Source organism: Euprymna scolopes, chromosome 20, assembly GCF_053919585.1.
Source record: "Euprymna scolopes isolate OS-2025 chromosome 20, ASM5391958v1, whole genome shotgun sequence".
NCBI classification, from domain to species: domain Eukaryota; kingdom Metazoa; phylum Mollusca; class Cephalopoda; order Sepiida; family Sepiolidae; genus Euprymna; species Euprymna scolopes.
In genome coordinates this window covers 55,556,682-55,581,728 of record NC_136501.1, presented here as the reverse complement: position 1 = coordinate 55,581,728, position 25,047 = coordinate 55,556,682, and the positions used below count along the sequence as shown (strand labels likewise).

Here is a 25,047-nt window from a genome sequence, read left to right as displayed (position 1 = left end):
TAATGCTGGAGTCGCTCAGGGGTCCATCCTGGGCCCAACTCTTTTCCTTATCTACATTAATGATCTTCCAAATCACATCCTTACATCATTTGTAGACATTTATGCTGATGACACTACCATCTATGGTAACACCTCTAAGAGAGTAAACGACCAAGTTCTCTGCGATTCTCTCTCCTCTGATCTTGAGCACGTGGTACAATGGGGAAAGGAGTGGCTGGTTATTTTTAATGAATCTAAAACCAAGCTTCTCTCTTTACATCATCCGTGTTCTGATCCCCATCTGGCATCAATTGAAATGAATGGTTCTCGTCTTGGGGAGGCCTCAAGTTTTGACAAGCTTGACCTTTACTCCTGATCTTAAATGGAACACGTACATCAAATCTGTTGTCAAGGCCGCTGGAAAAATGGTCGGATCCTTCTATCGATTCAGTAGATATCTCATTGCTGATGCAATTCTTTATCTATATAAGAGGCAGGTACGTCCAAGGATGGAATACTGTTGCCACATCTGGGCAGGAGCTGCTAGAAAGGATTTGTCCTGCCTTGATAGAGTTCAAAATAGACTTTGTAGCCTCGTAGGAAATGTCCTTTTCTCTTTGCTGCAACCTTTATCTCACAGAAGAGATGTTGCGAGTTTGTCTCTGATGTATCGTTATTTTCATGGAAAGTGTTCGACTGAGCTTCAATCTATGGTACCCCCTCACCAAACTTTCACAAGAAACACTCGTCTAGCTGAAAACACTATCAATAATTCCCCCCCACTCTTTATCTGTGCCTAAACCTAAACGTAGATTCCATGAACAAAGCTTCTTTCTTAGAACTGCATGCCTGTGGAATTGTCTTCCGTTTTCCTGCTTTCCAGTTGTCTACAATATGGTTGTCTTCAAGTCCAATGTAAACAAGTTCTTGATGAGCCATTCCACTTGTGAACAAATTTACCGAATTTCCATTACCAACGATTACTATATTGTCCATTTTCTACTGTACACTCTTTAACCCTTATCCTTGAGTGGTCTCTGGGTCTTAATAAGTGGGGATGCCTATGTAAAAAAAAAAAGTAAAATATTTGTTTATTTTCCTAATATTACGTTGTGATTTGGCTTTCAAGCGCACTTGATGCGTATTTTATTTTATTCAAATTAAAACAACGTTTCTATATGAACTCTCATTCTTGATCTTTGTATATACGTGTCACAGTCATCTTTATGACGTGTATATATACGTGTGTTTGTCTAATCTAGCTGTTCGCGGAATTAATGCGTGTATGACACTTACAACAGTGTTGATCTATTAACAGATACAGTTTAACAAGAGACATGTAACATTTACCACCGAAAGGGAAAAATAACAGTTCGTTGAGATTTTTCATTGGCCAACGAAGTTTGCCTCATTGGAAAACTGCAACGCTAGTCCTGAACTATCTCCCTTTCTAATCCTCTTTACTGGGAACCATGACGATCTCAAGACCGCCTCAGTCCCTCCTCGACTCCAACTCGATCTGCTCTCTCTCTCTCACTCTCTCTCTCTCTCTCTCTCTCTCTCTCTCACTCACTCACTCACTTCCTACTCTTGACTCCAAATGATACATGTTTTTGAAGCTCTACCCAAAGATCAATGAACTGTCTAAGCTAGTGCGGGTATATCTAACATTCCTTTTTCAATCAACTGTGGCAGACCTTTAGCTGACCCATTAACTGACCAAGTATGGGTGTATATATCTAAAATTGCCTTTTCAAGTCAGTGTAAGAGACTGATTAATTGACACATGGATTCACGAAACCTGTTGGTACACCAAAAATATCTTTATCAAACAACTGTAACAGACCTATAGACAGACAAATCCTATGTAGGCATATCTAAAACTGTCTTTTCCAAACGACTGTGACAGACCTATAGACTGACAAACCCAATGAAGGCATATCTAAAACTGTCTTTTTCAAACGACTGTGACAGACCTATAGACTGACAAACCCTATGAAGGCATATCTAAAACTGTTTTTTTCAAACGACTGTGACAGACCTATAGACTGACAAACCCTATGAAGGCATATCTAAAACTGCCTTTTAAAACGACTGTGACAGACCTATAGACTGAAACACCCTATGAAGGCATATCTAAAACTGTCTTTTTCAAACGACTGTGACAGACCTATAGACTGACAAACCCAATGAAGGTCTATCTAAAACTGTCTTTTTCAAACGACTGTGACAGACCTATAGACTGACAAACCCTATGAAGGCATATCTAAAACTGCCTTTTAAAACGACTGTGACAGACCTATAGACTGAAACACCCTATGAAGGCATATCTAAAACTGTCTTTTTCAAACGACTGTGACAGACCTATAGACTGACAAACCCAATGAAGGCCTATCTAAAACTGTCTTTTTCAAACGACTGTGACAGACCTATAGACTGACAAACCCAATGAAGGCCTATCTAAAACTGTCTTTTTCAAACGACTGTGACAGACCTATAGACTGACAAACCCAATGAAGGCCTATCTAAAACTGTCTTTTTCAAACGACTGTGACAGACCTATAGACTGACAAACCCTATGAAGGCATATCTAAAACTGTCTTTTTCAAACGACTGTGACAGACCTATAGACTGACAAACCCTATAAAGGCATATCTAAAACTGCCTTTTAAAACGACTGTGACAGACCTATAGACTGAAACACCCTATGAAGGCATATCTAAAACTGTCTTTTTCAAACGACTGTGACAGACCTATAGACTGACAAACCCAATGAAGGCCTATCTAAAACTGTCTTTTTCAAACGACTGTGACGGACCTATAGACTGACAAACCCTATGAAGGCATATCTAAAACTACCTTTTAAAACGACTGTGACAGACCTATAGACTGACAAACCCAATGAAGGTCTATCTAAAACTGTCTTTTTCAAACGACTGTGACAGACCTATAGACTGACAAACCCTATGAAGGCATATCTAAAACTGTCTTTTTCAAACGACTGTGACAGACCTATAGACTGACAAACACTATGAAGGCAGATCTAAAACTGTCTTTTTCAAACGACCGTAACAGACCTATAGACAGACAAGCCCTATGAAGGCATATCTAAAATTGTCTTTTTCAAACGACTGTAACAAACCCTATGAAGGCATATCTAAAACTGTCTTTTTCAAATGACTGTAACAGACCTATAGACAGACAAGCCCTATGAAGGCATATCTAAAACTGTCTTTTTCAAACGACCGTAACAGACCTATAGACAGACAAGCCCTATGAAGGCATATCTAAAATTGTCTTTTTCAAACGACTGTAACAAACCCTATGAAGGCAGATCTAAAACTGTCTTTTTCAAACGACCGTAACAGACCTATAGACAGACAAGCCCTATGAAGGCATATCTAAAATTGTCTTTTTCAAACGACTGTAACAAACCCTATGAAGGCATATCTAAAACTGTCTTTTTCAAATGACTGTAACAGACCTATAGACAGACAAGCCCTATGAAGGCCTATCTAAAACTGTCTTTTTCAAACGACCGTAACAGACCTATAGACAGACAAGCCCTATGAAGGCATATCTAAAACTGTCTTTTTCAAACGACTGTAACAAACCCTATGAAGGCATATCTAAAACTGTCTTTTTCAAATGACTACGACAAACCTATAGGCTGACAAACCCAATGAAGGCCTATCTAAAACTGTCTTTTTCAAACGACTGTGACAGACCTATAGATAGACAAGCCCTATGAAGGCATATCTAAAATTGTCTTTTTCAAATGATTGTAACAAACCCTATGAAGGCGTATCTAAAACTGTCTTTTTCAAACGAGTGTGACAGACCTATAGTCTAACAAACCCTAGGAAGGCATATCATAAAACTCTCTGTTTCAAACGACTGTGACAGACCTATAGACTGACAAACCCTATGAAGGCATACCTAAAACTGTCTTTTTCAAACGACTGTAACAAACCCTAGAAGGCCTATCTAAAACTGTCTTTTTCAAACGACTACGACAAACCTATAGGCTGACAAACCCTATGAAGGCATATCTAAAATTGTTTTTTTCAAACGACTGTAACAAACCCTATGAAGGCATATCTAAAACTGTCTTTTTCAAACGACTGTAACAAACCCTATGAAGGCATATCTAAAACTGTCTTTTTCAAACGACTGTAACAAACCCTATGAAGGCATATCTAAAACTGTCTTTTTCAAACGACTGTAACAAACCCTATGAAGGCATATCTAAAACTGTCTTTTTCAAATGACTACGACAAACCTATAGGCTGACAAACCCAATGAAGGCCTATCTAAAACTGTCTTTTTCAAACGACTGTGACAGACCTATAGACAGACAAACCCTATGAAGGCATATCTAAAATTGTCTTTTTCAAATGACTGTGACAAACCCTATTAAGGCCTATCTAAAACTGTCTTTTTCAAACGACTGTGACAGACCTATAGACTGACTGATGGACTGACAAAGGTTGTATGTATACATCTGAAATTATCATTTTAGACAAGCGTAACAGATCAAAGAACAGTTTGATAAACTAACCGTGCCTGTGTGGATCCATCTGGAATTGATATTTTAAACTGATGTGACAGATGGATTGGTTGATCCAGCCTGTGCTGATTTATCTTAAATTTCTATTTCATCCTAACCTGATAGACCAATGGACTGTACAAGCCTGTATGGATTCATGTAATATTGCTGTTTCAAAGAAGCATGACAGTTCTATGGACTGACCAATGGACATATGAAGCCTGCTGAACAAATAAATTACCAAGCCTGTGCAACTAATCTAACAGAACACGGTAGATACACCCGAAATGAGCTATTTTATAAAAGTTTGATAATCTGATGTACTGAGAATGATCAAGCCTTTGTGGATAACATCAGAAATTACTATTGCACTCAACTGCAGCAGAACAATAAACTGACCAGGCCTGCATGCGTACATCTAAAATTGCTTTTTCAAGCAAGCGCCAAACAATCTATGAACTGATCAATGGTTTGACCAAGTATGTGTGAGTGCATGTTAAACTGCTTTTACAAGTGTGACACAACATAATGATTGACCGATGGACTGACCAAACTCGTATGAGTAAATCTAAAATTGATTTTTTTTTTTCAAACAAATGACCTATGGACTGGCCAATGCACTGACCAAGCCCCTGTGGGTACATCTAAAATTGATTTTTTTCAAACAAATGTAATAACAATGGACTGACCAAACTTGTGTGATTACTTTTAAAATTGCTTTGGCAAACAAGTGTGATACATTTATGCGCTGACCATGCCTGTATAGATACATCTATAATTGCTACTGAATACAATTGCAGCAGACTGAAAAACTGAACGACAGACAAACACAGCTTTTTATAGAGATGCATGGACGCATCTAAAAAACAAGAATGGACATTTTTAAGATGCGTCCATTCAATCTGCATGTTTAGTGATGTAAATGCCATTTCAATCTTAACTGTGACTGACAGACGGATGAACCAATGAATTAAGTTTTCATTTTTTTTTTTCAATTTTCTTACCATTTTATTATTCCTGGGTATAGGCTATCCTACCAGATGCCAAACTAACAGTCGCTATCTTATACATTCCAATCGGTAGATCTTTTTTAGATTCTTACCGTCCCTTTAAGTTTAATTGTTTGTATCTTTTTTGCACTTGGTTCACCTAGTAAATTTGCTAGGTAGTTTTTGAAATTCTTTTTCATGAATCTGGTTGTTTCTATAATTACTGGAATGATGGAGATCTTCCTTAGATTCCAGTTTCTTTTCTTGTTGTACGTAAGACCTTAGTATTTCGTTCTCTTTTGCCTCTCAGCTTTGTTTAATCTAGCATCATTGGAGGACACTAACTTCTACTAAGGTTGCTTCTTTCACCTTTTCTCAGCTCCGTTTTCTAAGTATACAGGTGTAGGAATTGTATAGGCGCATAACTTATTTCCAACTGTTCTTTCCGCTATATGTTCACAGGACTTGCTGCTCTGATTTAGCTGCACACAATGACACACTGAAGAAAATGGTATTTCAAACGTTAGTGTGACAGACCAACGAAAATGTTATTCTTACAATACAAACATAAATATACTCTGAAGAAAATGGTATTTCAAACATTAGTGTGACAGAATAACGAAAATGTTATTTCTACAGTACAAACATAAATATACTCTGAAGAAAATGGTATTTCAAACGTTAGTGTGACAGACCAACGAAAATGTTATTTCTACAGTACAAACATAAATATACTATGAAGAAAATGGTATTTCAAACATTAGTGTGACAGAATAACGAAAATGTTATTTCTACAGTACAAACATAAATATACTCTGAAGAAAATGGTATTTCAAACATTAGTGTGACAGACCAACGAAAATGTTATTCTTACAATACAAACATAAATATACTCTGAAGAAAATAGTATTTCAAACATTAGTGTGACAGAATAACGAAAATGTTATTTCTACAGTACAAACATAAATATACTCTGAAGAAAATGGTATTTCAAACATTAGTGTGACAGACCAACGAAAATGTTATTCTTACAATACAAACATAAATATACTCTGAAGAAAATGGTATTTCAAACATTAGTGTGACAGAATAACGAAAATGTTATTTCTACAGTACAAACATAAATATACTCTGAAGAAAATGGTATTTCAAACATTAGTGTGACAGACCAACGAAAATGTTATTCTTACAATACAAACATAAATATACTCTGAAGAAAATGGTATTTCAAACATTAGTGTGACAGACCAACGAAGATATTATTTCTACAATACAAACATAAATATACTCTGAAGAAAATGGTATTTCAAACATTAGTGTGACAGACCAACGAAGATATTTCTACAATACAAACATAAATATACTCTGAAGACAATGGTATTTCAAACATTAGTGTGACAGACCAACAAAAATATTATTTCTACAATACAAACATAAATATACTCTGAAGAAATGGCAGTAGCACATTCTGGAGAGAACCATGGCTGGCTGTTAGGTTTTTGCTGGAACTTTTTCGAGGGTATGAAATGGTCTATACCTACAATTAACCATTCCATCAGGTCTGATACTATAGAGGACACATCCTTTTTAAACATGGAACGCAGAGGAAGATCTGATATAAATGTACGGAAGCTATCCCAGTCAGCCTTAGTGTATCGATATACTGTTTTTTTTTTTTTTTTTTTTTTTTTTTACACAGTGATCACCACTTATCAAGGCCCGGAAGCCACTCAGATGGAGAGGTACGTCTGGGTCCTTATTACATTTCATTTTTATCTTAATTGATACAACAGAGTGGTCAGAAGATCCAAGAGGAGACAGAGCAGAAACTGAACATAGTTCAGGGCAAGTTGTGAGAAAAAGGTCTAGTAGACTCGCATACTGGCCGTCATTGTCGGGCACATGGGTGGGTTCGTGAACAATCTGAGGTCATAAGCAATCGAGAAATCATGACAGAACCTACCCTCATCATCGTTCTTGTTTGAGTGGGTCAACCATTCGACGTTGTGAACACTGAAGTCTCCACATACGTGAATGTTAGCTGAACGATAAGCAGATAGGACTTGGTTAATTTTCTATAATTTTTACAATGTGTGTATTGATATTCATATTAAAAACTCTTTTTTCTATTTGTTGAAAAAGAAAATACAACTTTGTTATATATGAGTCGTTGAATTGCATTAATCTGCGAAAGATCTAACTAATTTGCATATTCTTTTAAACATCCATTTTAATTAATTCCCTATTAGTTTTTTCAGTTTTCTTATGAGATGATCATCTAAAGTTAACTATTACGTGTAATTATATTCATGCAGATATTCTACATGATTTATAGTTGAGTAATATTTGTGTAAAAACACAAAACTCTTTTCTATATATATTTATGTATGCGCATATATATGTGTTTAAAAAATTTTACCTACCAAACTCCTTCTAGAATTTTTGGTCTACAGACATGAAACTTCATATATAGGGTATTCGAACTCATGTGAAATTTGGGTTTTAGCTGAGGAAAATCGATGTAAAAGTGTGAAAATTAAAAAAGTGGAATTTGCCAGGTGAAGGTCGAGCGACGGCATTACGACTATGTATGCATGACATATAGCTATTGGTTCATGTTTAAAAGATATAAGTTATGAAGCTTTACGTCTAACTGGTTGTTTTGCTGTTTAGTTTTATGGCATATCAAACCTTTCCAGGTTATTTAATGGCGAATCCATTCATTTTGAAAAAAGTTTTGCACTTCAAATATTTATATATGGTGTTTGGTTTGATTGTTTTGTAGAGTAAAAATTGTTGTTTTTGTTTTTGCAGAACATGATAGAATTCTGCAAAGAGAAAGGTGGAAAACAATAACATCAATATTTGATGCATTTTAGGCGAGGAGCCAATACCTTCAGACAGCCTGGTCTGATAGCACCAAAAACTGTTTATATAAATGATTATATCAGATTTATTAAACAAATAGATTAATACCTTCATTTAGCTCACAAATTATATTGATACTAGCTGTATATATCCAGCGCTGACTTAAATTTTTTTTTAAATTTTACTTTTGTTTCTGTTGTGGCCTGCAAAGCTAATAATAATCAAGACAAACACATTATGATTCTGGGGACCTACCTACCTCAAATCGCTTCCACAATATTTGGATGTAACTATATTGTCTTTGGGTAGGTCCATTTATTTCTTAAATGAATAGATCAGCTTATTGAACCGAAACCAACCCAAAGCAGCATTCACCCTAGACAGGTTTATTTCTCTATTCCAAATATTTTACAGATAATATTTTGGAAATTAATTATGGATAAGTATAGCATTGGACAACGTACGCAAGTTGTGAAATTGTTTTACCAAAATCAGGGGTTAGGGTTAGGGTTAGGGTGACTTTTTTGGACACCCTGTATAAAGATTGATAATTCATATTATTTGGATTATTCAGATTACTGTTCTTATTTTACTGTCACAACGTTTCGGCTTATATAACCGCCAAACTTCTTCAAGTGCATCTTGTGGACCTTGGTCATCTTTCTGTCAAGCTCAGGAATCTGCACAGAATTTTGAACGAAACACTTTATTTAACCTGTAAGAAAACATGGCGAAACAGATAAAGTACTTGGTAAAATTCAGTTATAAGTGACACTTTATTAGCAGTTGAAGGTTCAATCTTCAGAATATAATTGCGAATTACTTAGGACTTCTACTCAGTCATGGCTGATGGAATGAGAGCAAGCTACCCCCCCCCGTGGATTAAATAAAGGGTTCCATTTGAAATTCTGTACAAATCCCTGAGTTCAACAGCAGAATTCCCAAGTTCAACAAGATACACGTGAAGAAGGCCTGAGGTTACATCGACCGAAAAGTTAGGAAAATAATATTCAAGATGAGAATAGTAGTCCAAATAATTCAAGTATTACGAATTATCAATCTTAATCTAAACAAAATTCAGCTTTAGGCTGGAATACTTAAACCAACAAGAAAAACGGCAAAGTCAAGATATGTTAAGATTCGAAGAAAGACAAAGAAAGCATCACCAAAAAAACAACAGGAGAAATTGTTTTTCAAGATCATAAGAAAAGTTCTTGAGAGAAAGTGACCAAGGTAACACACAGATTCTTTTTTTTGGGATTCTGTAATCAATTCAATTGAAGAATTTAGATCGAACTGAAAAGAAGAGACCACATTTGAAGCGTATTTACGAAAATATGAGGAAATTATTTTCAGAAATTGTTCTACATTGTCAGATGAGAAAAATGTTCGACTCTTGCTTGGAAAAAATTTAGAGCTATTGAACATGAAACGTACGCTAATTATATACTACCAAAATAGTTAGAAGCTATTTCGTTTCAGGAATCATTTTTGCTATTAACAAAGATTTTTACAGAACAGAGTTCATTTTACAACATACATTGGAACCATATGGATTTCTAACACCCCCAAAATAAGCAACGACTTAAAGGATATTTTTTTCAGTAATTTCATATCTTTTAAAACTTCTGGTTGAGTTAAATCATGACAAATAACACCTTATCTGTGAGCCCATTTGAAGCAATATTCAACCCCTTCAAACTCCTCATTTTAACATTCACAGGCAATACATTGAAGACATTGCCAAGGCTGCTGCAAACAAAGTGGGCTCCCTCTACCATGATAAAAAATTATTCACACCAAGGACTATCCTATATCTTTACAAAGTTATGCATGGAGTATTGTTGCCACATCTTGACTGATGCATCTACCACGTCTCTCCCTCTTAGACAGGGCTAAAAGAAAATGCTCAAATATAATAGGTCCCACATTATCAACAAAGCTCCAATACCTGTTCCAAGTACTTTAATGGAATGTGCTCTGATGAACTCATAGCACTTGTGTCTCCTCAACAAACATACTTCCAACTTACCCGGCAAGAAGCAATATTCAACCTCTTTATTGTTGAGGTCCCTAGATGTCAGAAAACCTTATACATTTTTCTCGGACTGCGATTTTGGAATTCTATTTCTATTTCCTGCTTCCCAGACTACAAGGTGGAATGATAAAATTGTCGCCCTAGAAAAGACAACATGATTCCATTTCCATTTGATGAAAACCGATTTTCTTTTTTTTTGTTGCAGACTATCTACTAGTTGGCCAGTTGTGTATAAATCCCAAAAGCGATAAGAGCCTTCTACAGGGTGGGCAAAAATAAGGGTCCTATTTTTAAAAATTCATAAATTCATGTAAGTTTTAAGAAGTGTTTTTCGGTCAAAATTTGTTTTGTTTATTTCAAAAAAATCTCGGAAGGGTCAGTCTACACATACATAAAGTTTGGTGAGTTTAACTTTTATTTTGTGAAAGTTATTCAAATTTAAAGATAGGACCCTTATTTTGGCCCACCCTGTATAATGTCTGAAAGTGACACAATGTTCAACAAACGTGATCAGAAATACACTGCTGTACAACTCATGTTCTCTACCGATCCAAGTTATGACAACAGGACCATTGTCAGCACCCTCAAAATGCAAGTCCGAGTGGTTCAATTCTTGAGGGCACAGCTCAATGAAGTTTCCAGCCACGGTTATGATCTTTGGTGTGGTTTCAAGTGATCATGCCAATTCACATCTTTGAAGTCGGCTTGAAAGTAAATACCAAAGTGTGCCTGGATGTGCTGAAGAGTGTGGTGATTCCCTGATGCGATCAGGTGGCCGCTGGCAGACCCTGGATGTGGCAGCAAGACTCGGTGCTAACCCACAAATCTAAAGAGACCCAGGCTTAGCTTCAGAAGGAGTGCTACGACTTTGTACCCTTCTCTCACTGGCCCCTCTCCTTCCCCAACCTGAACTTGCCGGACTATTTTGTTTTATCATATGTCGAGAACATCACCAACATGACCTTCCACAACACCAAATCCAGCCTGATCACCACCATCCGCCAAGTATGATTTTAGGTAGCATGATTTTAAATAGTAGTCTCTTACATTCGAGGTGCAATATGCCATGCTTTGGATGAGAAAAAGTAAAAAACAAAAAGAGAAGAAAAGTATGCGGTTTTACAAACAGTACACATTATTATAACTTTTAGATCACAGATATTTATTAAAGAAAAAAACGTTTTACTGTTTTAAAGAAAGGTTTTATTTGCAAACAGTTTTATTTACAGAATTTTTTTTAATTAAAAAAAGTGTAAGAAAAATAAAATTGTAAATAAAACTGTGAATGAAACTGTCTTTTAAATAGTAAAACTTGTTTTTCTTTAATAAAAAAAAATGTGTTCTGTTTTCAATTCAACTCAACCGGAAGTGAAAGCTAAAAAAAAAATCTGTTATTATTAAAAAAAAGAATCATATGGTTCCTTTCATCTAACCAAAATTTATTAATTTATTTATTGCAGACTATTATCCTTATCTTTCTGAGTTGTTGTTTCACGACGTTTCAACCAACTATTCTTCTGGCCTTCGTCAGGTGGTAACCGCAACGGTAACGATAGGAACTCCGAATCTCCTAACTGCATTCTCAACAATTACTGCCATCCATAGTTGTTGTCATCTCACTACGTTTTTGGCTAAGTAAGCCTCTGACTGGCTTTGGGTAGGATTGAAACCGCTATCTTCAGACAATTCTCACCTGGAACTATAGAGATTCAACGTCTCTATCCACTGTGCCACAGGCCCCAAACCATGGGAGATCAGATAATGAATAAACGAAAAAAAAAAAGAAGCTCTTCGGGGGTCATGGTGCAGTGGATAGAGACGTTGAATTTCTACAGTTCCAGGTGAGAATTGTCTGAAGATAGCGGTTTCAATCCTACCCAAAGCTGGCCAGAGGTTTACTTGGGCAAAAACATGGTGAGACGACAACAGCTAAGGATGGCAGTAATTGCTGAGAATGTCGTTAGGAGATTTAGAGTTTCTATCCCGTTGCGGTTACTACCTGACAAAGGCCAGAGGAATAGTTGGCCGAAACGTCGTGAAACAACATCTAAAAAAGATGAGGATAATAGTCCGCAATAAATAAATTAATAAATAATACTCATCTCAATAATGAATTTCGATTAAATAACATATAACCAAAACTTTTTCAGAAAAGTATATTGCATTCGCAGCAAGGAATGTGAAAATTCAAACTTTGAGAAATTTTTCTCTTTAATTTTACGTTGGGGGTCACCACTTATCAAAGCCTGGATAAGCGTTAAATAGATGGTGAAACAATATGATCAGTAATGGTGGAACATGGATAGGGCTTGATCATTTAAGAGGAACTTATTCACATTAAATTTGAAGATGACTATGCTATAGTCAACCAGGAAGCAGCAACATGATATCGTGTTCCACGGATGCACAGTTCTAGGAAAGCAACTCTTGGAATTTTCATTTACTTTCAGACACAGATAGAGAGTGGGGGAAGTCGTTGACAGTTGTGGTAGCTAGACGGGTACTCCAGATTTTTTCAAATGTCTAATATTTGTGCAAGTCTCTGAGAAACTCTGAAAGGTGATCACATGTCCTATAAAAATTAGAACAGGATTTTGAATTAACATTACAAAATATATCAGAAGAATGTCAGCAGATAAAGTCGAAAGAAAAAAACAAGATAAGAAAGGATTTTCTTTCAAAATTATCTTTGTTATGAATGCGGTCAAATATGCTTCTATAAACATTGTGTTCATTTAAAAACAAGGAATTGCCATAATTGTGGCTACAAGCTGAGCTCCAATATTTAAAGAAACGTCTATTATTACAGCAGTCTTTACATAAAGTTACTGTTTGCATGCGGTTTGAAACTGATTTTTCGCTTTATACATTTTTCGCATGCTGGACACTTGTATCTGTCTATTACTAATGGAGATTTAGTACCTGTCTGTCCGAAGTCAAACCTATACCATTACTTCTATTAATAATGGAAATTTGGTATTTGTCTGTCTGAAACCAAAAGTATACTATTACTTCTATTAATAAGGGAAATTTGGTACCTGTCTGTCCGAAGTCAAACCTATACTATTCTATTGATAATGGAAATTTGGTATCTGTCTGTCTGAAACCAAAACCATACTATTAGTTCTCTTAATAATGGAAATTTGGTACCTGTCTTTCTGAAACCCAAAGCTATACTGTTAGTTCTATTAACTGTACTATTGTACTATCTTTCAAGACTCAATTCACACTGAGTGCATAGTGTAGTGTAGTATGTGTTCTGTTGTTGTGAGACCATTTTTTAAAGCATTACCTTTTTCCTGATGGTGGGGGGGGGCAGGTAGTTTGTGTAGTATTTGTTCGTTTATCCAGATGCCATTCACCAAGGCATTATCTTCTCCTTTTTGGGGGAGAGGTGATAATGCAGTATCTGCTCGATTGTCATGATACCATCCTTGCAGGCATGATCTTTTTTTTAGAGGGGCATAGTTTAGAGGGTCATAGTAATCTATTACTGGCAGAAATTTGGTATCTATCTGAAGCCGAAACTATACTATTACTTCTATTAATTGTACTATTGTATCATTCTTTTATGGTCAATCCAGATTATTATACTACCTTTCAATGGTCAATTTGAGGGAAAGGGAAGTAGTGTAGTATCTATTCTGTTCTCATGAGATTGTCCTCTTAGGGATTACCAATGTCAAATAGCTGTAATGAATTGAAACAAATCCGTTTGTTTTAAAAAGCAAATTATTTTGAATTTTACACATACGAATGAAAATAATTATTGAAAATGCATCAAACATTTTTTTTAAATATACATTCTTCGCTCACATATTCTTTGTTTAATTTTATTTTTTATCAAGCAAAGATAATTTATTTAAAATAATTGATTTCGTTTCATTATATATTATATAAATATCACCAGTCTGTTTAAATGTATGTATGTATGTATATATGTATGTATGTATGTATGTTTTTTTTTCTGGGCAAATGGCCAACTAGCACCGTGTATATTTGTGTGTGTGTATACGTGTATTGGGGTGGAGAGGGCTCCCGTAAGCCGTGGTGAAGGCAACCTTTCTAGGAGAAGCAAATCTCTGATTTAAAAAACCATAAAGCGGAAGACCATTACCCGCATTAAGCTGGTCTGCAGTTTAATTTGTTGCTGGCTATCTTGCTCTTGCTTGTTGCTGGATCTCAACATTTTGAACCGAGAGAGAGACTTAGCTGTCATACAAAGCTAAGACTCTGTAACATCATATTTGTATAGATACTCCCTCAGGCATTTGGGCTCATGGATTTTAAATGTCTGAGGGAGTGGCACTCGTCTGACAAGACGTTGCAATCATCATGTATGTATGTATGCATGCATAAAACATTTTACAGAGGCGACGGATTTTCACGAGATCGGTATCATTTTAAAGCTTGACTCTTTGGACGACTAATATCCAAAAATTGCTTAAAAACATTAATTCCTTCACCCTCAACTTTTCTACAAGGAGGAGTCGCTTTTTTTGCCAATATTTTCCAAAGTCATCCCCTCTTCTCGATTTACTAGACTTAATAATGTATGCAACGGCAAAGACGTCACGTTTTTTTTGGGGTTTTTTTTTTCACGTTCTTTTCCTCCTTTGTGGTACGGATTCGAGCCTACCTGCCTACTACCACTTTTTTTTTTTTTTTTTGCTCAACACACACCTCCACACACCCGGGCAACGCCAGGCACCCAGGCAAATCTATTATATAAATCTCACTTATCTGTTTAAATATATGTAGGTATGAATGTTATGGTCAGGTCATGTCATATGCTACTGGTACCATGTAACCCAGTACTACCTGCCTCATGGTCGGGTCACCGGCGACTAAACTGGTTCCCCCATCAGATTTGTTTGGTGATGAGAGTGGCTAGTCTCCTCGAAGGATTAAAAACAAGACCTTCCAAAGGGCGAATGAAACCTTTTTCGGGGTCAACGGCCAACTAGCACCGTGTATATTTGTGTGTATATACATATATGTGTTGGGATGGAGAGGGCTCGCATAAGCCGTGGTGAAGGCAACCTTTTTAGGAGAAGCAAATCTTTGATTTAAAAAACCATAAAGTGGGAGACCAGTACCCGCATTAAGTTGGTCTGCAGTTTAACTTGTTGCTGGCTATCTTGCTCTTGCTTGTTGCTGGATCTCAATATTTTGAACCGAGAGAGAGATTTAGCAGTCATACAAAGCTAAAACTCTGTAACATCATCTTTGTATAGATACTCCAGCAGGCATTTGGGCTCATGGACATTAAGTGTCTGAAGGAGTGGCAGCCATCATGTATGTATGTATGCCTAAACATTCGACACAAACTTTCGACACAGGCGACGGATTTTCACAAGATTGGTATCATTTTGAAGCTCGATCGTTTAGATGGCAAATATCAAATAATTGGCTAAAAATATTAATTCCTTCTCCGTCAACTGGGCAGTTTTCTACAGGGGAGGCCGTTTTTTTTGCGCCGCCATTTTTGCAAGTCATCGCATTGGTTGGAATGACTTCACTAATTTCACGTTCCGAACTTCCAATCGCATCATGGATAAAGGTAAGATATCAGGTTTTCTTTCACTTTCTTTTCCGCTTTCACGCCACAGGTTCGAGCCTGCCTACTACCACTTTTTTTTTTTTTTTGCTCAACACACACTTTCAAACACCCGGGCAACGCCAGGCAGCTAGGCTAGTTTCTAATATATTTCAGTTATTTTATGAACTTAACAGATAATTACCCTTAGTGAACACAGATAAGATTGAAGGAAAATTTTAATGTTGTCTTTAGATTCTGTAGAAAATGTAATGAAAATTATTTGAATGTTTGAACTGCGAATTGATTTATAGAACACACAAACGAACATTGATTGTTTTGTTTTGATAGGAAAATCTATCCAGACATTGCATGGAATCCACTTAAAGTAAGGAGCGAAAAACAATACTACTTCAACGTCAAAAATTACTTAATGATTAATATTATATGGATAGATTCTGACTCAGAAAACGACAATTCTTCCCCCTTAGTCAGAAACATCGCTCATGGAAAGAATATGAGACCTAAAGGACAAAATAAGGGAAGTGAGAGTTATGAGGCTGCTAAAAGTAAACACAGGGTCCACTTTCCACTCTCTTTTTTTATATATATAAAGAGAAGATTACCTACTGTAGGCAGGTACATCAGCTAGTCCTCAATAATACAATCTTGTCTGTTGGGAAAGAAATGATGCTAGAAAAAGATGTATCTTACCAGGGCGTTCGTCCACAACTACTTTTTGATGGTCTTGTTTATCTGAGGTCGACGGATGTAAAGTCGTGTTCAAATCAGAGCTGACTTCCACGTCTGGATTGTTCAAGGTGTTTCCAATTCCAGGGAAGCACTCGGCATGACGGGTATCTTTATAAAAGACATCTCGTTTATCCGTTACCTGGTTAGTAAGATATAAACAAATACTTTCAAAAAAGTTTAACAAAACGAAAACACAAATCTTATTTTCAGATGTCAGTGGTTCCATATTACTCCGGTCCCACCCCCACCCCACCTCCCCGCACACAAAAAAAACAAAAAAAACATCCTTTAAAATATTCCAAAGAAACTGAAATTTGGAGGAATACTTATCAATTGATGTCTAATATCTATTGTTAAAATTTCAAAAAAAAACTGGAAATATCTAAATTTTCACAAATGACTTTGACCTCCTCTTTGCACAAAATTAAATATAGCCTATATCACAAATGCTTATGCCTAGAAGCTGTTTTTCTAAATTCAGAATGATTGGTTAGTTAATTTAGAAGTGAGTTCTATGAAAAAATACAGTGTTTCCCCTTCAGCCATATATATATATATATATATATATATCATATTAGCATTCCTGAGTTATTGTCAAAAATCTGAGCAAGAAGATTATTATTATCGTGTAGATTGAATAAGATTTATTTTAAAGAGAAAAATGCAATTCAAGGACAAATGTGATTAAATGACGTTTTAGGAATTTAACTTTACTAAATTCTATAAACAATAACAAGAAGGAATTTTAAATAAATAAAAACAAATATGTTTTCAGAAAAAAGAATGATGATAATAATATCTAGATATGTGATACCGGTGTCAGCTGATAGGATTCTTTGTGGACGTGCAAATGGCGTAATCACAAAGAATTAGTTCAATTTTTTTTTTTTTTTTTGTTACTCAGGTTCAACTCTAGCAAGGCATATCGCCACTTGGACATAAGGGATTACTATTTGGGACCAGGCCTAGGAAAGATTAACAAGATGTTGGTTTACGTTACATTTAAACTTCTGCATATTAATTAGCACAGTCAGGGAAGCAGGTAGTAAGAAGGATATATACACAGACATTAGTTGGTAGTTGAAAGTCAGACAACAAGCCGGGGAGAAGACGCCGTAGAAGTCGGTGAAGTTAAGATCCAAAATATGAAATCAAAGCGTTTGAAACAAAAATGTAGTAGGCAAAAAATAAATAAATAAATAAATGTTCTGTCAGCAACAGTACAACTTCAAAATAGTCAATATCGCCCACCTCCAGAAGAGAGGGAATTCCTGTCCGTGATAACCGTGGTAAAAGAAGACAAACTCCAATCGCCAGAAACACCCACACACACAGTTTGCAGGACACTGCCGACTCGTCTCTAGCCTCCTGCTTTTATAGTGGCCGGGAATTATCCATTTGCATAATCACATGAGACAGAAACGTGATTTTCCGAGAGTTGCATGGGGTAAATGCTAATAAAAACCCCCGGACGCCATCTTGGAATTCTCTTTTTCCCCCCAACTGGTGACACAACAGACATACCCGAGGTAAGCTCTTTTTCCCCTCATTTTAGTTATTGCTGCTTCTGCTACACTCCCCCCTGATCTCATGATCACAAATGGGGCAGGGGGGCAGTCGTCTCTGTCTGGTACTTCTCCGAAGAACCGGAGGCAGCACTTCCTCCCTGCCATCCTCCTCATCGCCATTATTGCCACCAGTCTGCTCCATAGGCGGTGTTTCACAATCAGGGCAGGGGGGCAGTATTCGTTTCTGTCGGGTACTCCTTCGTAGAGGCAAGACGGGTGGTCCTTCCTCCGCTTCTTCAGTATGTACATTATATGGCTCAAAATCCTCTTCGTCGTCCTGCATCATACTCTCTGTCTTTTCAGAAGACATCATACTGTCTGAGTCTCCCTCTTCCTCCGATGTAACAACATAATGGCGAGGGCGCAAATCCTTCACGTGACGAGGCACACCGTCCACCAAAATTGACTGAGGGCTAATCACCTTGGTCACCTCACCCTTGCCGAACCTCGTGGTACATCGATTTTGCGGTCTTCTGACCCATACGCGATCTCCAACCTGGTAAAAGCTGTTCTTGGGACCTGGGAACGCAGTTGCGAGATTGGTCTCCTTTACTCGAACTTCGTATTGATAAATCCTATTGGCAGGCGCAGTGGAGGGAGATGTGTCGTCTCTTGGTGTGATGTTATACCAGTAGACAGCCTCCTGTATGGGACAACACATTCTAGCCGCTATTCGTTTCACTGTACGATGACATCGCTCCGCTATGCCATTCCCGGCTGGAGCGTATGCACAGCGGAATCGCAAGTGAACTCCCCATTTACATGCAAATGCTTGGAACATATTGCTGCAGAAAGCTGTGTCATTGTCTAAAAGGAGTTCATGCGGCGCGCCACGCTCGAGGAACACTGCCTCCAACTGATGAATCACGCTTGCCGAGTCCTGCCTTGCCAATTTCCTCCAAATGGAGAAACGCGATGGACCACAGTCTGTTAAAGTTAAAAAATGGAAGGTGCCATAATGCGTGATATCCATTCCAATTCTCTGCCAATTCTCGTTAACTTCCAGCTTTCCCTTTTCCCACCTGACTGGCGCTGGGTCAATGGACTGGCATTCCTCGCATTTCTGTATGACCGTTCTGACAGTTGCTTTTGTCGTGGTTGGACATCTTCTCCTGACAAAGTAGGTAGTGCGTCGCACCCCCGGATGTCCACTATCTTTGTGAATAGCCATGATTTGACTCTCATCCAGCTCGTCTGTGTGGACCGCGCCTATCACTGGGTCAAGACCGTTTTTCTTTTTCATTGCCTCAAACCACCGCTGTGGCACTCGTGTCAGTCGGTCAGCAATGTTTCGTGCTGATGGAACCAGCGTCACATCCACTGTCAGCTCGTACTCTTTCACGAGCTCCTTAAGAGTGCTTAATCGCCTCCTAATAAGCATCTCGCTTGCTGCTTTGGTGCGTACTCGCGCCTTTCCAGTTAGCGTGTCCGAGACCCAATGGTATACGCAAACAGAATCTGTCTTTATGTGTAGCACCTAGCTCTGCCACTGGAGAGCCAAATTGATGCCTTTCAATACGGCATCCAGTTCAGCCAAGTTGATATGTTGAGAGTCATCTTCAGGTCGCAGCCAACATGCATCTTCCAGCACAGTTTCACACATCTCCAAGGCTGCCCCAATTGCTAGGGAGCTAGCATCGACCCATACATTCAGCTCTTTGCCGTCCACACACCAATTTCCCTGTGCCGGATCGTTCTGCTGTGCAGATTTTAAGGTTTCGAACATCATACGATGTAGTACGGCGTCCCTTGCTTCATCATCCAGCCCTTCGTTACCGAACTTACTCTCCTTCTGAGTATTCCGCAAGCCACACGAAGCCAACCGCACACCGGAAAGTGCCCGACAAGTCGACCACACAGGGAAAAGATTGTTCGTCGCGTAACAATACTGGGAGCCTCACGAATTGCATTTCCTCGCTTCCACCGCAGTTCATTGCGTTCCATCCTGACTGCCAATCCCAGCACCCGTGCACCGTCCTTCAACTGCTCCGGGTTCTTGCACTCCAACCCGAACTGCGCGAGGTGTTCTCTCACACGGGTCGCGGGCACCACGTCTTCATTGACAAAAATGTCATCAATGTAAGCAGATGCTGCGCGGCTTATAACTTCTTCCTGAGATAGTACTTTGCTGACAATTGCTCTCATTATCAAGGGAGCCACATTCAAACCAAACCCCAGACGGGTCAGACAGTATTTTTTCCCATCGATTTCCACAGTCTGGTATGGCCACAGTGTCTCATGGACCCGGACTTGTAGGTATGCTCTTCTGAGGTCCAGTAGAGACACGTTAGCACCTTTTTGTCTCCACTCACGCAGCTTAGCCGCACAAACATCTGCGTTGGCCGTAAATGCGTCTACGTAATGATTTAGCTCCCGGTAGTCCATTACCGTGCGCACTTTGGCTTTGTTCTGCTGTATCACAGCCATCAGGGGAATTAGACCTTTGGGGGGTCCCAATTTATCCTCTGGGTATGGCACGAGCCAACCATTATCTATCCAGGTGTGGAGCTCCTGCGTGTATTCTTCACGAATTTCTGCTGGCACTGGGTACTCTGACACTCGATTATGCAGCCTTTCAGGGGGGTGGTCCACAGACCATTTCCACGATGCGGTCCACGTTCGGTTTTGATGGTCAAAGGTAGCAGTGAAATCTGGTTCATCGATAGAAATGGCTGCGCATTTAATACTTTTCCTGGCGCCCAGCCGCACTGATCCTGTAGGCTTGACAACGACACCTCCTAGAGCTTTTATGGCGTCGATCCCTAGAAGCAAGTCAAATCCCAGTGGCTTGCCATGCACCACCAACACATTGACTCTGGCAGACACACCTTCATCAGTGGATACAGAGACCGTTCCAACACCGCAGCACGCATGGGACATTCCACCAATTGTGTTGACATTTACGTTTGTTTTTCTCCAAGACCGGCACCGGTCTGCATGTAAAATTGTCCTGGAGCATCCTGTATCAATAAGCGCCAAACATCGCGTCCCGTCAACATGGATGCTTATCACCGGGAGCGTCGTGTTCACATCTTGGTTGGGAAGGAGACTGGCGCTTATGCGTCCTCCCCTTGCTCGTTTCCCGAGCAGTTCCGAGCCCAGTGTTCACTCTCACCGCAACGGTAACACCGTGTTCCACGTTTTCGACAGTCCCTTGCAAGGTGGCCTTTAACATTGCATTTGAAACAGGTCACGTTAACAGGATTATTCTGGGCCCTGTTGTTGGGTGAGCGTGTGGCCGCAACCACATCCTGATTTTGTTCGCCAGTCCTCGTCAAAATTCTCGCTCTCGACATTAGCTCCCCCATGGTCAGGGCTTTGATGTTCGGCACCTGTTGAAGAGCAATTGAGATGGTGTCAGGGAATCCAGTGACAAAAATTAATTTTGTGAGTCTCTCTGAGCTTTCTCCTGTGAATCCGGCCAATCCAACCAACTGCCTGATTTTGTTGGCGTACACATCCACACGTTCACCAGCCCATCTAACCATAGTTATTTTTCTATATGCTGCAAACGCGTCATCAGTAAATGCCTCCTTTAATCGAGCCTCAATCTGGTCTATTTTCTTTTGATCGTCCTCCTCCATTTCCATGTAGAGGGCCAGTGCATCGCCTTCCAGGTATAAAGGTAGCAGACTCGCTACGTCATCCACCTGCTGAAGTTGTGCGACAAGTCTCACTTTTTTCAGTCACGCTACAACGTCTCCCTCGCCAGAGAACGGCTTGATAATATCACTGCTTATCCACACCTTCGCCATATTCGGGCCGGAATAGCTTGAAACAAAAATGTAGTAGGCAAAAAATAAATAAATAAATAAATGTTCTGTCAGCAACAGTACAACTTCAAAATAGTCAATATCGCCCACCTCCAGAAGAGAGGGAATTCCTGTCCGTGATAACCGTGGTAAAAGAAGACAAACTCCAATCGCCAGAAACACCCACACACACAGTTTGCAGGACACTGCCGACTCGTCTCTAGCCTCCTGCTTTTATAGTGGCCGGGAATTATCCATTTGCATAATCACATGAGACAGAAACGTGATTTTCCGAGAGTTGCATGGGGTAAATGCTAATAAAAACCCCCGGACGCCATCTTGGAATTCTCTTTTTCCCCCCAACTGGTGACACAACAGACATACCCGAGGTAAGCTCTTTTTCCCCTCATTTTAGTTATTGCTGCTTCTGCTACAGCGTTGTAATCTCTGAAACGTTGATACGGTATGTGAATAAATGTTATATCAAATATAACTTTGTGTGGTGTCATCTTTCCAAGAAACAGGTATGTGAATTCGTCCGGGTTGTTATTGTTATATAAACTGTTTATCAAACTCTTAAATGTTTACAAACCGTCTATTATATAGACTCTTGTTATTATATACACCCCTTTTCTTCTTCACCAAAGAACATTTGTTTAACTGTCCATCAATGGAACATTGTCTCCTCTCGTCGTTTGAAGCCACCTCATGTACAAGTGTTTGTTATCCTCTCAAGAAAGAAATAAAGCAAAAGCAGAAAGAACAGGGCCATAGGGAACCAAGAAAACCGAAACCATCAAATACTATCCCATCCCTTAAAAAAATAATTGTGGTGTCTACATTGGATAGCCTAACACAAAATGGTTGTGAAGGATCTGGAAGGACTGAAAAAGGAGAGCATAAACAAACCCCCACCGGAAGAGTGTGGAGAAATCTGGAACATCTGGGAGGCTTCTTGAGCTCAACCCCCAAGGAATATTAATGCCTGATGCCAGAGAAAATCAATGGTATGTGGCTGTTGAGATAATGTGAAATCACTTGTGCTGGTTATCAAGAGAGGTGAGGAGCATGGTAAATCTGAGGAGACTTGTTGCAACCATGACTCTAGGAAACTCAGATGTTATTGCTGGTGAGTGATCGCTGATGATAACCTATGTGAGAAACCCCAAGTGAGTTAATAATTGTTGCCCACAATTATTAAGGGAGTGGTAAATTTGTTCTCTTAGTCATGCTGTTAAGATTTTCCATATGGCAGGGTAAAAAGATGTTGCCTCAATTAAGCAAATAGCTTCTAAAGAAACTTGACCAGAGTTAACTTTGGAAATCAATTTTCTAAAAGCCGTCCAACACATGCCAGTATGGAAAAAACATAGTTTACAGAAATCATTCTGTAATTTTCAAACTTGTTAATTAATGCTACTCCACCAACCTTGAACGGGACACCATCAGGATATTTGCTTTGGAGTTCCGACGGAAAATAGCCTTCCATGATGTCAGACAAGCATTCCTGTGTGATCAGGTCGCTTAAAGGGCGGAAGGGTCCATCAAACATAAGGATGCCGTTTTTATAGAGAGTCAGTTGAACTGGATCAGGATACTGAAAAAGAAAAACACAAGTTATAAGAAAAAAGATAATATTATTTTTTTTATTTTAAAAAAAAAGTCAATACTTATCAAGGCCCTGAAGCCATTCGAGAATAATAGTTAATGAGTGTACAGTAAAATGGGACAATATCGTAGTAATCGTTAGTAGTGGAAATTTGGTAAATTGGATTACTTAAAGGGGAATGATCATCAAGAAATTGTTTACTTTGGACTTGAAGACGGTTGTCTTCAAGTCCAATATAAACAATTTCTTATTGTAGTCAGCAGGGAAGCAGGCAAATGGAAGAAAGTTCCACAGGCGTGCAGTTCTAGGAAAGAAGCTTTGTTCATGGACTCTACGTTTAGGTTTAGGCATAGATAAAAAGTGGAGGAAATTATTTATGAGTGTTATCGTGAAAGTTTGGTGACGGGAGACTATAGATTGGAGCTCTGACAATAACGATAAAGCAGAGACAGACTTGCAACGTCTCATCTGTGGGAAAGAAGTTGTAGGGAAGAGAAAAGATCATCCCCCATTAGGCTACGAAGTCATTTTTGAACACTGTCAAGGCAGGATAAAGGTCTTCTAGCAGCTCCTGCCCAGATGTGGTAACAGTATTCCATCCTTGAACGTACTTGACTCTTATACAAGTAGAGAATTGCATCAGCAGCAAGATATCTACTGGATCCCATCATTTTGCAACAGATTTAATGTACATATTCCATTTCAGATCAGAAGTAAAAGTCAGACAAGAAGCTTGTCAAAACATAGAACCTCCCCAAGATGAGAGCCATTCATTTCAATTTATGCCGTCATCAGAGTGTTGAAAAGTCATCCTTGAGAGATGTCTGCACTGGTCGAGTCATGTCATCAATCGGGAGAGGTTGGAAAAAGCGATGCAGTTGACAATGAAAAACCTTGTTGATAACAGTTAAATCTGATGTGAAACTCATCTTAGGCCATCCCCCCTCCCCTGTATCTACGAAGTTCGCTGTTCGATCAGCTGTTACATAGCAGAGACCCTATATCAGTAGGTAGTAATAAAGTAAGCTAGTGTGAATTTTAACAAGGGTCACTTTTAGTTCATGTCAGGATAACCCAAATCTGGAAAACAAAACTGTTCTCAGGGTTTAATGTAAGATGGGTAATAAGACAGGGAGGTCAAACTCTGTAAACAAAACAGAACTCAAATAATGACATCACATCAGGTTTTCGAGTGAAAAAAAACATAGATTTTTAGATCAGTTTTCTCCGGAAAGCCATACGAACAAGACGCGCCAATCATGTAGAATAACCTAATGTGAATGTTACTTTGATCTCTGTCTGTCTACATTCCTCATTTATTAAGTTAGCAAATAAATTAAGAAGTAAATAATTATTAAGATACATTACTGTCTCTCTCCATAAGTAAATTTTCTTCAATAAGA

The 25,047-nt window shown here is 38.5% G+C and overlaps 1 protein-coding gene across 4 annotated transcripts in view; it reads right to left on the bottom strand.

Moving 5' to 3' along the window:
• The window catches only part of LOC145241437 (UBX domain-containing protein 11-like), a 303,692-nt gene that overhangs the window by 35,937 nt on the left and 242,708 nt on the right, over window positions 1-25,047 (bottom strand). For all 4 annotated transcript variants that reach the window (XM_080104392.1, XM_080104390.1, XM_080104391.1 and 1 more), the window contains 2 exons: window positions 23,465-23,632; window positions 16,677-16,854 (listed from right to left, as the gene is read on the bottom strand). In XM_080104392.1, the coding sequence (XP_079960518.1) occupies window positions 16,677-16,854; window positions 23,465-23,632 (346 nt within the window). The remainder of the gene's footprint in view (window positions 1-16,676; window positions 16,855-23,464; window positions 23,633-25,047) is intronic.